General features: G+C 52.5%; 1 protein-coding gene across 2 annotated transcripts in view; it reads right to left on the bottom strand.

Moving 5' to 3' along the window:
- The window catches only part of STK11IP (serine/threonine kinase 11 interacting protein), a 272,418-nt gene that overhangs the window by 145,598 nt on the left and 114,466 nt on the right, over positions 1–12,354 (bottom strand). For both annotated transcript variants that reach the window (XM_029604968.1, XM_029604969.1), the window contains exons 14-16: positions 4,067–4,444; positions 2,490–2,686; positions 1,978–2,088 (exon numbers count right to left, since the gene is read on the bottom strand). In XM_029604968.1, coding sequence (XP_029460828.1) covers positions 1,978–2,088; positions 2,490–2,686; positions 4,067–4,444 — 686 coding nt within the window. The remainder of the gene's footprint in view (positions 1–1,977; positions 2,089–2,489; positions 2,687–4,066; positions 4,445–12,354) is intronic.

The following is a 12,354-nucleotide window of genomic DNA, read 5'->3' as shown; positions in this document are numbered from 1 at the left end:
AGGTCGGCGTTCGCTTGCAGGACTTGGGCCCACCGGAGCCCCGCTCGCAGTGCAAAGGTACTACACATGGCTGCCCGCACTCCCAGTGCGGACACTTCGAAGATCTTCTTCAACTGCACCTCCAGCTTCCTATCTTGGATATCCCGGAGGGCCGTGCACCCGTAACGGGGATGGTGGACCTCTTCGTCACTGCTGACACCACCGCGTCCACCCGTGGAAGGCGCAGCAGTTCCAGAGCGTCCTCTGGAAGGGGATAAAGCTTGTCCATAGCCTTACTCACCTTCAGCCCCAGTTCCGGGTATCCCATTCCCGGAACAAGATATCTGAGACCGAGAAGTGCCAAGGGAAAGCAAGCGCAGGGCCAGCCAGGTCCAGCAGCACCGGATCCATCTTGACCCCTTGCCGGGACTCCACAGGTGGAGGATCCACGCCGATCTCATCCAGGATAGCCGGGATAAGGGGAGAAAGTTCTTCCCTACGAAACAGGCGGACGACCTTGGGGTCATCACCCTCAGCCGCCTGCGGCCCCTTGCCGGCTCCCGGCTGTGGCTGCCCCTCATCCTCATGGCCCTCCTGGCCTTCAGGGGCTCCCGACAACGCTTCCTCGTCCGAGGAGGCGGTGGACGCCGTCTCCGATTCCTGTGGGTCGCCACGCGGCTGTCTCTTTTCTCGTGGTCGGACCCCGGGTGTCCCGGGTCCGAACGGCTCTCTTCCGGGGCCGGGAGAGAGCTTCCTTCCCCCCCGGAAGCTTTCCCAGCCTTTAGATGCGACTTTTTGTACCTTGCGAGTTTCTGCAGCAACAACGAGAAATCTTCTGAAAATGAGCCCTCCGATCCGGAGGAACCCTCCACAGCACTCGGGCTCCCCGACCCACGGGGTCCCAGGGGCTCTCCCCCCAAAATCCTGGGCTGTGGCGACAGCGAGGGAGGCTGGGCGCCATCTTGGAGCGCCCTCCTCGTGGCATCCCTCACACTGGACAAAATGGCTTCCGTTCCCGCGCTAAGCGGGAACGGATCCAAGGACGCGGCCTCCGAGCCTCCGGCACGCGACGGCGAACGGGCACCCCGCGATCGACCCCCCCCGGGCGACCGCCGACGAGCCCTCGCCACCGGAGACGCAGCTGGAACAGACCCCGTCCCGGGAGAGACGCGCGCGCACAGAGCCGCACGCGCGACACGCTGACCCTCTCGGCATCCGCAGCGACGAACGGGCTCCCCAACCAGCGCCCCCCTTCCGCTAAGCGATCGCACCGAACGGTGAAACGACGGCGAAGAGGGAGAGAGAGCCGGCGCCGCAAGGTCAAACTCAAAAAGAAACCGCTATGCTTTTTTTTTTTTTTTATATTTAGGCGCTAGCCGAGGTCCTGCAGTCTTCAGCTCCGGCGGGGGTGAGTGAACCGGGCTCCCCGGTGTCACCCCCGACGCTGCTGCCAGCACAGGCCGGGTCCTCGACCCTCAGCAGCGGCCTCGACCTGGAGGGGATGGTCCTCTCAGGACCTTCCAACCCTCCCGGGAGGCTCCCCCGACGGGAGACTTCTATCTTCTTTATGTCTTCTTTCTTCTTTTTCTTTTTTTTTTTTTAAAGACACACTGCCCTAACTACTTAGGATTAAATACAAATAGATCCCTGACTGACTACCCCGAGCCAAAAACAACCAAGGATCCCCGAGACTGTGGGTGGACCTGCCCCATCTGCTGGAGACAGAGTAAGACTGAGGGGCTGTGGGTGGCACCTTACTATATGTAGGGAGCCCGTCAAGTTTTGCTCTGTCTCCATCTGCTGGTGCGGAGTCACAACCCAGGTGTCTGGACTGATCCTGGTACGTACAGGGAATGGTTCTTACTATATTACTATTTAAGAGGGAAATGCTGGTCCCAAAGAAAGGTCGGGCAAACACAGTAAGGTTGGCAGTGTGAATGAGGATAATACAACAAAAGCATGGGGGTGTCAGGGCTTCAATGTAATAAGGGCCCTTACCTTTACAGATATCTCCGGGCTATCATCCAGAACCACGTATCGGAGTCGCTGTCTGTCTCTACGGATATAGTCAAACTGCAGCTCCAGCAATGGGAGAAGCTTATCCTCATCCTATTGGGGAGAACAGAAAAGCACCTGAGAGCCAACTCCTGAAAAATGGACACAGGGGTGCGACCGAGACCCAGCTCCTGCAACAGAGGACAGGGGCAAATGTCTCCAAGAGAAAAACCCAAGACGTTTCTAAGGGGCAACAGGGAGGCTAGGTGGGCCAAATGGCCGATATCTGCTGACTGCTGCTGTGTAACTGCGATACTGCGACTTGGATCTTGGCAGGTTCAGGTCTAGTTCTGTGTCAGAAGTCCTGAATCTCCCTCTCCTGCTTATATTTACCGCCTCTGCGTTTAGCTAATTCATAAAACAAATTGTATTAGACCACTAAGCAGTGCCTGAAGTCTCATGATCCCAATTTTTATTCTCCTTTTCACCCTTCCCTTTTTCCACTGCCCAATCACCTTCCACTTCCAGCTAATCTCAGAAGTGTCAATCTTCAGCAGGCTCCGTAGATCTTCTCTCTGCAGGTCATGGCCGTCCTGGAGATCCACCTCAATCATGTACCTGGACGTCAATCGCAGGAATATCCAGGGGCTCTGCAGACATTCTGGCCATTCCCCCTGCACGGGGCACACGAGCACTGGAGGGCACAGGTCAGCTGCAAGACAGCCTCAGAATTAGTGCTTACATGAGGCAGCATGATCGTGGTGGAGGTTATAGTGTGAGGGCTCTCAACAGAGAGCTTCCCACAACACAAAGGAAAAGGAAGGAAAGTAACATTTATCACAAAACAGCAATATTTATAGAGCACTGCAACGTGAGAAAAGCAGCAGGAAAAAACCAGGGAGGAGAAAAGTATAGGAAAAAGAGGATAGAAAAACCATGCAGGAAGAAAGAGGAGTAAGACAGCAGTAGACAAAGGCCCAAACTGATAAGTATAGGTGGGACCTGTACGGCACAGCAGGTACTACCATAAGCTTGCTGGGCAGACTGGATGGACTGTTTGGTCTTTTTCTGCCGTCATTTCTATGTTTCTATGAGAGGAGGAGTGTGTAAGCTTGTATGCATAGCAAGGTGGGGGTGGTGTTGGGGGCTGATCCTTTATGCAGGGAAGGTGAGCTGAGCGTACACGTGCATGTGTGTACGCTCAGCCCTTTAATTCGGGCTGGAGTTTGTTTTTTTAAATTACATGCTGTATCACAGTGGTTTCCAACCTTTTTTCTTTTGGGACACAGCTGACAGGTGGTTCTCACATGCGTGACACTGAACACGATTGTCACGGGGCTGAATGTAAAGAAATACTCTTATCTGTAGGAACAATGGGTGCAGAACAGAACTAGGACATTCCCTGTTCAATTTACCATACAAAAAAGATATTTTTGGTGTCATCTCAGTAACAGCAGCATAAATATTCTCAGCCGACTGCTCTGCACCGCGACGATCGCAGCAAACAGCTGAGTGCTGCCTTTGTATTGCTGCGGGGCCGGGGGAAGTCTTGGCAGCCTTGGAGTACGATTTTGGCAGCAGCAGCAAGGCCCTTTCTTCTTCCCGCGCCACCTCCTCTTCCGGGCCGCAGGGGTGGGAAGAGGAAAAGGCCTTGCTGCTGTTGCCGGCTTCCACAAGCACTGCTGCCGTTCCTCTCCGGGTCTGAATGTGCTGACAGCAGGGGCAGGAATGGCAGCAGGGTCCATTGAGGAATTCTGTGCGTCTCGCCGGGGTGAGGAGAGGGCGGGAAGAGCAGTGGGAGACCAGGAAGTGCGCCACACACCGGCTGAGAACCACCGATGTGTAATGTACGTGAGCTAATCCTCAAGGAGAACCAACCTTCCTCTAAGCTGTGGCCTTAGATATAACCACCATAGGGCCCTGTAGAAAACAGCTGATTTCCCCAGGCACAGAGCTGGATCAAGTCCTCATTTACTCACGTTCTTAGCTGGTCCCCACTGCTGTGGACTGCACGGTCATACAGTCCTGGATAGCTCAGGAGTACTCACAAGCACGGACATACTATTTACTTTAGCAGGCGTTCATTACATACCCTCTGGGTTTTCCTTCTTCCATTCCTCTCCCTTTCCATGCTTCGCTTGCTCCTGCTCCCTTTTCGTTGAATCCCAGAGAGAGGCCTCTGCTGTTGGCTTCTTTTCCACATCCTCAGCGTCAGCCAAGATCTCCAGCAGACTTTCTGCAGAGGCTGTGGCCTCCTGAGGCTCCTCCAGTGGGCTCCTGCAGGGCAGGGCTACAGTGGGTGCACTCTGTGGAATATCGGGTGCAGAATGGTGCATGGAGGGAGGCTCGGGATCGGGGACCATGGCCAGCTCTCCTTCCAGCTGTTGTCTGTATTGCAGCCAGTCCACCCCAAAGAGGTCCCGGAAACTATTAATCCGCTCAATAACCTCCTGGTGCTGGAGTATGACATCTGCACGACAACAAGAGTCATCTCAGTATCAGCAACCCGCCACAGATCATCACTGCCACCAATCACAGCCTCCCTCCACAGGGTTTTTCTGTGCAACCAATCACAGAGACCAGCGGCCGCATCCCTCTCAAGCAGCCAATCAAAGTCTCCACAACAAAGCATATGCACTAGTGACCAATCAAAGCTTTCACCCATACATAGTGAAACTGGACAGGGGACCCAGCAAGGGTCAGAGTGCATGGGAAAGAATTAATGTCAGAGTGTACAAGTAAAAGGCAAAAGATAGAGAGAAGATGAGTGCAGGACAGAGGCAGACGCAAAACATGGCTCGAATCATCTGGGATAAGGCAAGGTATAAAACAAGGTAAGTGCATGAGAGCGTGGGATCAGAGCGGATCATATGGTGAGTTATAGAACAAGGGGTCACAGAGCATGAAATTAAAGGTCAGAAAGGGGATAGAACAAGGGTCAGAGAGCGTGAAAGCGAGGGACAGAGCGCGTAAGAGAGTACAAGGGTCAGAGAGCGTGAAAGCGAGGGACAGAGCGCGTGAGACAGTACAAGGGTCAGAGAGCGTGAAAGCGAGGCACAGAGCGCGCGAGACAGTACAAGGGTCAGAGAGCGTGAAAGCGAGGCACAGAGCGCGCGAGACAGTACAAGGGTCAGAGAGCGTGAAAGCGAGGCACAGAGCGCGCGAGACAGTACAAGGGTCAGAGAGCGTGAAAGCGAGGGACAGAGCGCGCGAGACAGTACAAGGGTCAGAGAGCGTGAAAGCGAGGGGACAGAGCGCGCGAGACAGTACAAGGGTCAGAGAGCGTGAAAGCGAGGGACAGAGCGCGCGAGACAGTACAAGGGTCAGAGAGCGTGAAAGCGAGGGACAGAGCGCGCGAGACAGTACAAGGGTCAGAGAGCGTGAAAGCGAGGGACAGAGCGCGCGAGACAGTACAAGGGTCAGAGAGCGTGAAAGCGAGGGACAGAGCGCGCGAGACAGTACAAGGGTCAGAGAGCGTGAAAGCGAGGGACAGAGCGCGCGAGACAGTACAAGGGTCAGAGAGCGTGAAAGCGAGGCACAGAGCGCGCGAGACAGTACAAGGGTCAGAGAGCGTGAAAGCGAGGGACAGAGCGCGCGAGACAGTACAAGGGTCAGAGAGCGTGAAAGCGAGGGACAGAGCGCGCGAGACAGTACAAGGGTCAGAGAGCGTGAAAGCGAGGGACAGAGCGCGCGAGACAGTACAAGGGTCAGAGAGCGTGAAAGCGAGGGACAGAGCGCGTGAGACAGTACAAGGGTCAGAGAGCGTGAAAGCGAGGGACAGAGCGCGTGAGACAGTACAAGGGTCAGAGAGCGTGAAAGCGAGGCACAGAGCGCGTGAGATAGTACAAGGGTCAGAGAGCGTGAAAGCGAGGGACAGAGCGCGTGAGACAGTACAAGGGTCAGAGAGCGTGAAAGCGAGGGACAGAGCGCGTGAGACAGTACAAGGGTCAGAGAGCGTGAAAGCGAGGCACAGAGCGTGTGAGATAGTACAAGGGTCAGAGAGCGTGAAAGCGAGGCACAGAGCGCGTGAGACAGTACAAGGGTCAGAGAGCGTGAAAGCGAGGCACAGAGCGTGTGAGACAGTACAAGGGTCAGAGAGCATGAAAGCGAGGCACAGAGCGTGTGAGACAGTACAAGGGTCAGAGAGCGTGAAAGCGAGGGACAGAGCGTGTGAGATAGTACAAGGGTCAGAGAGCGTGAAAGCGAGGCACAGAGCGCGTGAGACAGTACAAGGGTCAGAGAGCATGAAAGCGAGGCACAGAGCGTGTGAGATAGTACAAGGGTCAGAGAGCGTGAAAGCGAGGCACAGAGCGTGTGAGATAGTACAAGGGTCAGAGAGCGTGAAAGCGAGGGACAGAGCGCGTGAGACAGTACAAGGGTCAGAGAGCGTGAAAGCGAGGGACAGAGCGCGTGAGACAGTACAAGGGTCAGAGAGCGTGAAAGCGAGGCACAGAGCGCGCGAGACAGTACAAGGGTCAGAGAGCGTGAAAGCAAGGCACAGAGCGCGTGAGACAGTACAAGGGTCAGAGAGCGTGAAAGCAAGGCACAGAGCGCGCGAGACAGTACAAGGGTCAGAGAGCGTGAAAGCGAGGGACAGAGCGCGTGAGACAGTACAAGGGTCAGAGAGCGTGAAAGCGAGGCACAGAGCGTGGGATAGAACAAGTGTCCGAAGGGATGGGCTCCACCTTAACCAGGGTGGAACCAGACTGCTGGCGCTAACCTTTGAAAAGGAGATAGAGCAGCTTTTAAACTAGAGCAAAGGGGAAAGCCGACAGTCGCTCAGCAGCGCATGATTCGGAAAGAGGTATCTTCAAAGGATACTAATGAAGCATTAGAATTAGGGCATCCTGACAGTGAGGTTCCAATAATTAGAAAAGTAGTCCAAGTGCCTATGAATAATCACCTGAGCTAAAGGATTCCATATGATCCCTGTCAACTGAAAAGCAGGCTGTTAGTACAGACAAAAAACATATATTGAAATGTCTATAGGCCAATACCAGAAGTCTAAGAAGTAAGATGGGAGAATTAGAATGTATAGCAGTGAATGATGACATAGACTTAATTGGCATCTCAGAGACATGGTGGAAAGAGGACAACCAATGGGACAGTGCTATACTGGGGTACAAATTATATCGCAATGACAGAGAGGAGCACTCGGGAGGAGGTGTGGCACTTTATGTCCGGGATGGCATAGAGTCCAACAGGATAAACATCCTGCACGAGACTAAATGCAAAATTGAATCTTTATGGGTAGAAATCCCTTCTGTGTCGGGGAAGACTATAGCGATAGGGGTATACTACCGTCCACCTGGTCAAGATGGTGAGATGGACAGTGAAATGCTAAGAGAAATTAGGGAAGCTAACCAAATTGGTATTGCAGTAATAATGGGAGAATTCAATTACCCCAATATTGACTTGGTAAATGTATCATCGGGACACGCTAGAGAGATAACGTTCCTGGATGGAATAAATGATAGCTTTATGGAGCAACTGGTTCAGGAACCGACGAGAGAGGGAGCAATTTTAGATCTAATTCTCAGTGAAACAGAGGATTCGGTTAGAAAGTTAATGGTGCTGGGGCCACTTAGCAATAGTGATCATAACATGATTACATTTGAATTGATGATTACTAGGGGGACAATATCTATGGCTCTAGCACAAAACTTTCAAACAGGAAATGTTGATAAAATGAGAAAAATAGAAAAGAACTGAAAGGGGAAGCTACAAAGATTAAGACTGTAAAACAGGCACGGACACTGTTAAAAACTACCATCTTAGAAGTGCAGTCCAGATGTATTCCACATATTAGGAAAGTGGAAGAAAGGCCAAATGATTGCCAGTATGGTTAAAAAGTGAGATGAAAGAGGCTATTTTAACCAAAAAATCTTCCTTCAAAAACTGGAAGAAGGATCCATCTGAAGAAAATAGGAAAAAGCATAAGCATCGTCAAGTTAAGTGTAAAAAATTGATAAGAAAGGCGAAGAGCGAATTTGAAATGAAGTTGGCCATAGAGGCAAAAACTCATAATAAAAACTTTTTAAAGTATATCTGAAGCAGGAAGCCTGCAAGGGAGTCGCTTGGAGTGTTAGATGATCAAGAGGGATGGATAAAGCCATCGCGGAAAGACTAAACAAATTATTTGCTTGGGTGTTTACTAATGAAAGATGTAGAAGACCAGATTGACAAACCAAAGAGTAGCAAATCACCTGGACCGGATGGTATGCATCCTAGGGTTCTGAAGGAGCTAAAAAATGAAATTTCATACCTATGACAATTAATTTGTAACCTATCATTAAAATCATTCATTGTTCTTGAAGACTAGAAGATGACTAATATAACCCCGATATTTAAAAAGGGCTCCAGATGTGATCCAGGAAACTACAGACCAGTGACCCTGACTTCAGTGCTGGGAAAAATCATGGAAACTATTATAAAACACAAAACCACAGAACATATAGATAGGCATGATTTAATGGGACACAGCCAGCATGGATTTACCCAAGGGAAGTCTTGCCTCACAAGTCTGCTACATTTTTTTGAAGGGGTGAACAATTATGTGGATAAAGGTGAACCAGTAGATGTCGTACATTTGGATTTTCAGAAGGTGTTTGACATGAGAGTCTTCTAAGAAAGCTAAAAAGTCATGGGATAGGAGGTGATGTCCTTTTGTGGACTGCAAACTGGTTAAAAGACAGGAAATAGAAAGTAGGATTAAATGGTCTGTTTTCACTGTGGAAAAGGGTAAACAGTGGAGTGCCTCAGGGATCTGTACTTGGAGCGGCGCTTTTCAATATATTTATAAATGATCTGGAAAGCGGTACAATGAGAGGTTATCAAATTTGCAGATGAGAAAATTATTCAGAGTAGTTAAATTAGAAGCGGATTGAGATAAATTGCAGAAGGACCTTGCGAGGCTGGAAGATTGGGCATCCATATGGCAGATGAAATTTAATGTGGATAAGTGCAAGGTGTTGCATATAGGGAAAAATAACCCATGCTATAGTTACACAATGTTAGGTTCCATATTAGGAGCTTCAACCCAAGAAAGCGAAGCAGATTTGTGAGGCAAGACTTGCCCTGGGTAAAGCCATGCTGACTTTGTTCCATTAAACCATGTCTTTCTATATGTTCTGTGATTTTAATGTTTAGAACACTTTCCACTATTTTTCCTAGCACTGAAAAGAAAATTATTACTTACCTGCTAATTTTCGTTCCTGTAGTACCATGGATCAGTCCAGACAGTGGGTTATGTCCCCAATCCAGCAGATGGAGTCAGCACAAGCTTTGAGGGGGCGTATCCATATATACTACTACCCCCCCTCTGCAGGAGTTCAGTATCGAGTATATCAAAGCCAGAGTAGAAACCCCCGAAGGATCAAGTTTGTGGAAACAGATAATGAAAACAATTGTAACCGCAACAAGTAACTGCAAACATCCTACCAACTTGTAGGGAGCTGTGAAAAACAGCGAAAAGAAACGACTGTGAAGACACAGAACACTGCGAGCAAGAAGTAGCGCAGAGCTGAGCAGGATCAAGAACCCAAACGCGGTGGGCGTCTGGACTGATCCATGGTACTACAGGAACGAAAATTAGCAGGTAAGTAATAATTTTCTTTTCCCTGTACGTACCTGGATCAGTCCAGACAGTGGGATGTACCCAAGCTTCCCTAAATTGGGTGGGGTCCTGCGAGGCCTGCTCGGAGAACCTGCTCGCCAAAGTGTCCAGAGACTGAAGAGGCGAGGTGCAGACGATAGTGCCTCGAGAACGTGTGTAACGATTTCCAGGTGGCTGCCCTACAAATTTCCTGCGAGGATACCGAGCGAACCTCCGCCCAGGAAGCCGCCTGAGAACGTGTAGAATGCGCTATGATTCCGGGTGGGGGAGTCCGACCCGACCCAATGTAGGAAGCAGCAATGCCGGCCTTCAGCCATCTGGCAATGGTAGTCTTCGAGGCCTGAGACCCCTTCTTAGGACCGGCCCAGAGTACGAAGAGAAGGTCAGAGGTCCGGAACTCATTTGTAGCCTCCAGATAGAGGCGCAGAGTGCGCTTGACATTCAAGAGACGGAGAGACTTCGGCTCTGAGGAAGAGAAGGACGGCAACTCCACCGTCTGGTTCACATGGAATGCAGAAACCACCTTCGGAAGGAAGGAGGGAACGGTGCGAAGCGAAACTCCAGAGTCGGAGAAACGGAGATAGGGCTCTCTACACGACAGAGCCTGCAGCTCCGAGATGCGTCGAGCGGAACAGATGGCCACAAGAAATACAGTCTTGAGAGTGAGATCCTTTATCGTTGTGCTGCGCAGCGGCTCGAACGGTGGTCCCGACAGGGAGCGAAGCACAGGTTAAGACTCCAGGAGGGACAAGGGTCCCGTAACGGAGGACGCATATGCTTGACACCCTTGAGAAAACGAGCAATGTCAGGATACTGTAGAAGAGAGCCCCCATCGCTCAACAGCGAGCCAAGGGCGGCCACCTGAACCCGTAGTGAATTATAGGCGAGCCCTTTTTCCACCCCCGCCTGTAGAAACTGAAGGATCTGAGGTACAGAAGCCTTAGCGGGTCTCGTGGCCTGGCTGGTACACCACAGCTCGAACATAGGCCGCCAACGTTGATGTCTTTCGTGCCCGCAATAGCATGGATACTACCGCCTCCGGGTAGCCCCGACGCCGGAGGCGGCGCCTCACAAAAGCCAGGCCGCAAGACAGAAGAGTTCTGCCTGCTCGAAAAATACCAGGCCCTGATGTAGGAGCTGGGGGAGGTGCCCCAGCCTGATTGTCCCGTCGATCACCAGCTGTAGCAGGTCCGCAAACCAGGGTTGCCTGGGCCATTCCGAGGCGACGAAAACCACGGTCCCCTGATGGCTTTCTATTCTGCGGAGCATCCTGCCCACCAGGGGCCATGGTGGAAAAGCGTAGAGCAGAAGATGTGGCGGCCACGGGAGGACCAGGGCATCCACTCCCTCCGCGCCGCGCTCTCTCCGGCGACTGAAGAAGCGTGGAGCCTTGGCGTTGAGAGCGGACGCCATCAGATCCAAGTGGGGGGCCCCCGACCGATGGACGAGAAGTTGCATCGCTTTGTCGGAGAGAGACCACTCTCCGGGGTCCAGCAGTTGACGACTGAGGAAGTCCGCCTGGACGTTGTCCACACCGGCGATGTGCAAGGCCGCTAGCCGGACGAGATGACGCTCCGCCCATTGCATCAGCAGCGCCGCCTCGAGCGCGACCTGCGGGCTGCGCGTGCCTCCTTGTCGGTTGATGTAGGCCACGGAGGTAGTGTTGTCCGATAGGATTCTGACTTCCCGGTTCCGAAGAAGCGGGAGGAAATGTCGCAGAGCTAGCCGGACCGCTCTGGTTTCCAGACGGTTGATTGACCACTTCGCCTCCACCGTGGACCACGTCCCCTGCGTGGTGCTTCGATCGCAGACTGCACCCCAGCCTGCTAGACTGGCATCGGTGGTCACCACCACCCAATTTGGCAGATCGAGGGACACGCCACGGGCCAGGTTCGGCGGATCCAACCACCAGCCCAGACTGTCCCTGGCATTCTGCGGGAGTGGGAGAATCATCTGGTAGTCCTGCGATACTGGTTTCCAACGGGAGAGGAGTGCCCACTGTAAGGTCCTGATGTGCGCGAAAGCCCAAGGTACAAGGTCGATGGTGGACCCCATCACTCCCAGGAGTTGCAGGTAGTCCCAGGAGGTGGGCTCTGGTAACGCAGAGAACAGTCGTGTGTGATCCCGCAAGGATTGAGCTTTGTCCTGGCGCAGAAAAACTTTGCCCAGTAGGGTTTCGAAGGTCGCCCCCAAAAAAAACCCAAGCGTTGCGAGGGCATGAGGGAGCTCTTGGAGAAGTTCACTACCCATCCCAGGGAATGTAGAAACCGTACTACTCGAGTCACCGCTGAGCGTCCATGATCGAATGACTTCGCCCAGAGGAGCCAATCGTCCAGATAAGGATGAACCAGGATGCCCTCCTTCCGGAGAGCTGCCGCCACGACTACCATGATCTTGGTGAAGGTGCGCGGCGCCGTCGCCAATCCAAACGGGAGAGCCGTGAACTGAAAATGCTGGTCCAGAATTTTGAAACGAAGGAAACGGTGGTGGTCCGGGCGGATGGGAATGTGCAGGTAGGCCTCCGTTAAGTCCAGGGAGGAGAGGAACTCCCCCCGATGCACCGCCGCAATCACTGACCGGAGCGTTTCCATGCGGAACCGGACGACTCGAAGGGATTTGTTGACTTCCTTGAGGTCTAGGATAGGCCGGAAGGAACCGTCCTTCTTTGGTACGACGAAATAAATGGAATAGTGGCCCGAGCCCACCTCTCCGAAGGGCACGGGCGCAATAGCGCCTATCTCCCGGAGTCTGTCCAGAGTCAGCAG

The sequence above is a fragment of the Rhinatrema bivittatum genome, chromosome 6, assembly GCF_901001135.1.
Source record: "Rhinatrema bivittatum chromosome 6, aRhiBiv1.1, whole genome shotgun sequence".
NCBI classification, from domain to species: domain Eukaryota; kingdom Metazoa; phylum Chordata; class Amphibia; order Gymnophiona; family Rhinatrematidae; genus Rhinatrema; species Rhinatrema bivittatum.
This window is presented reverse-complemented; position numbering and strand designations above follow the sequence as displayed.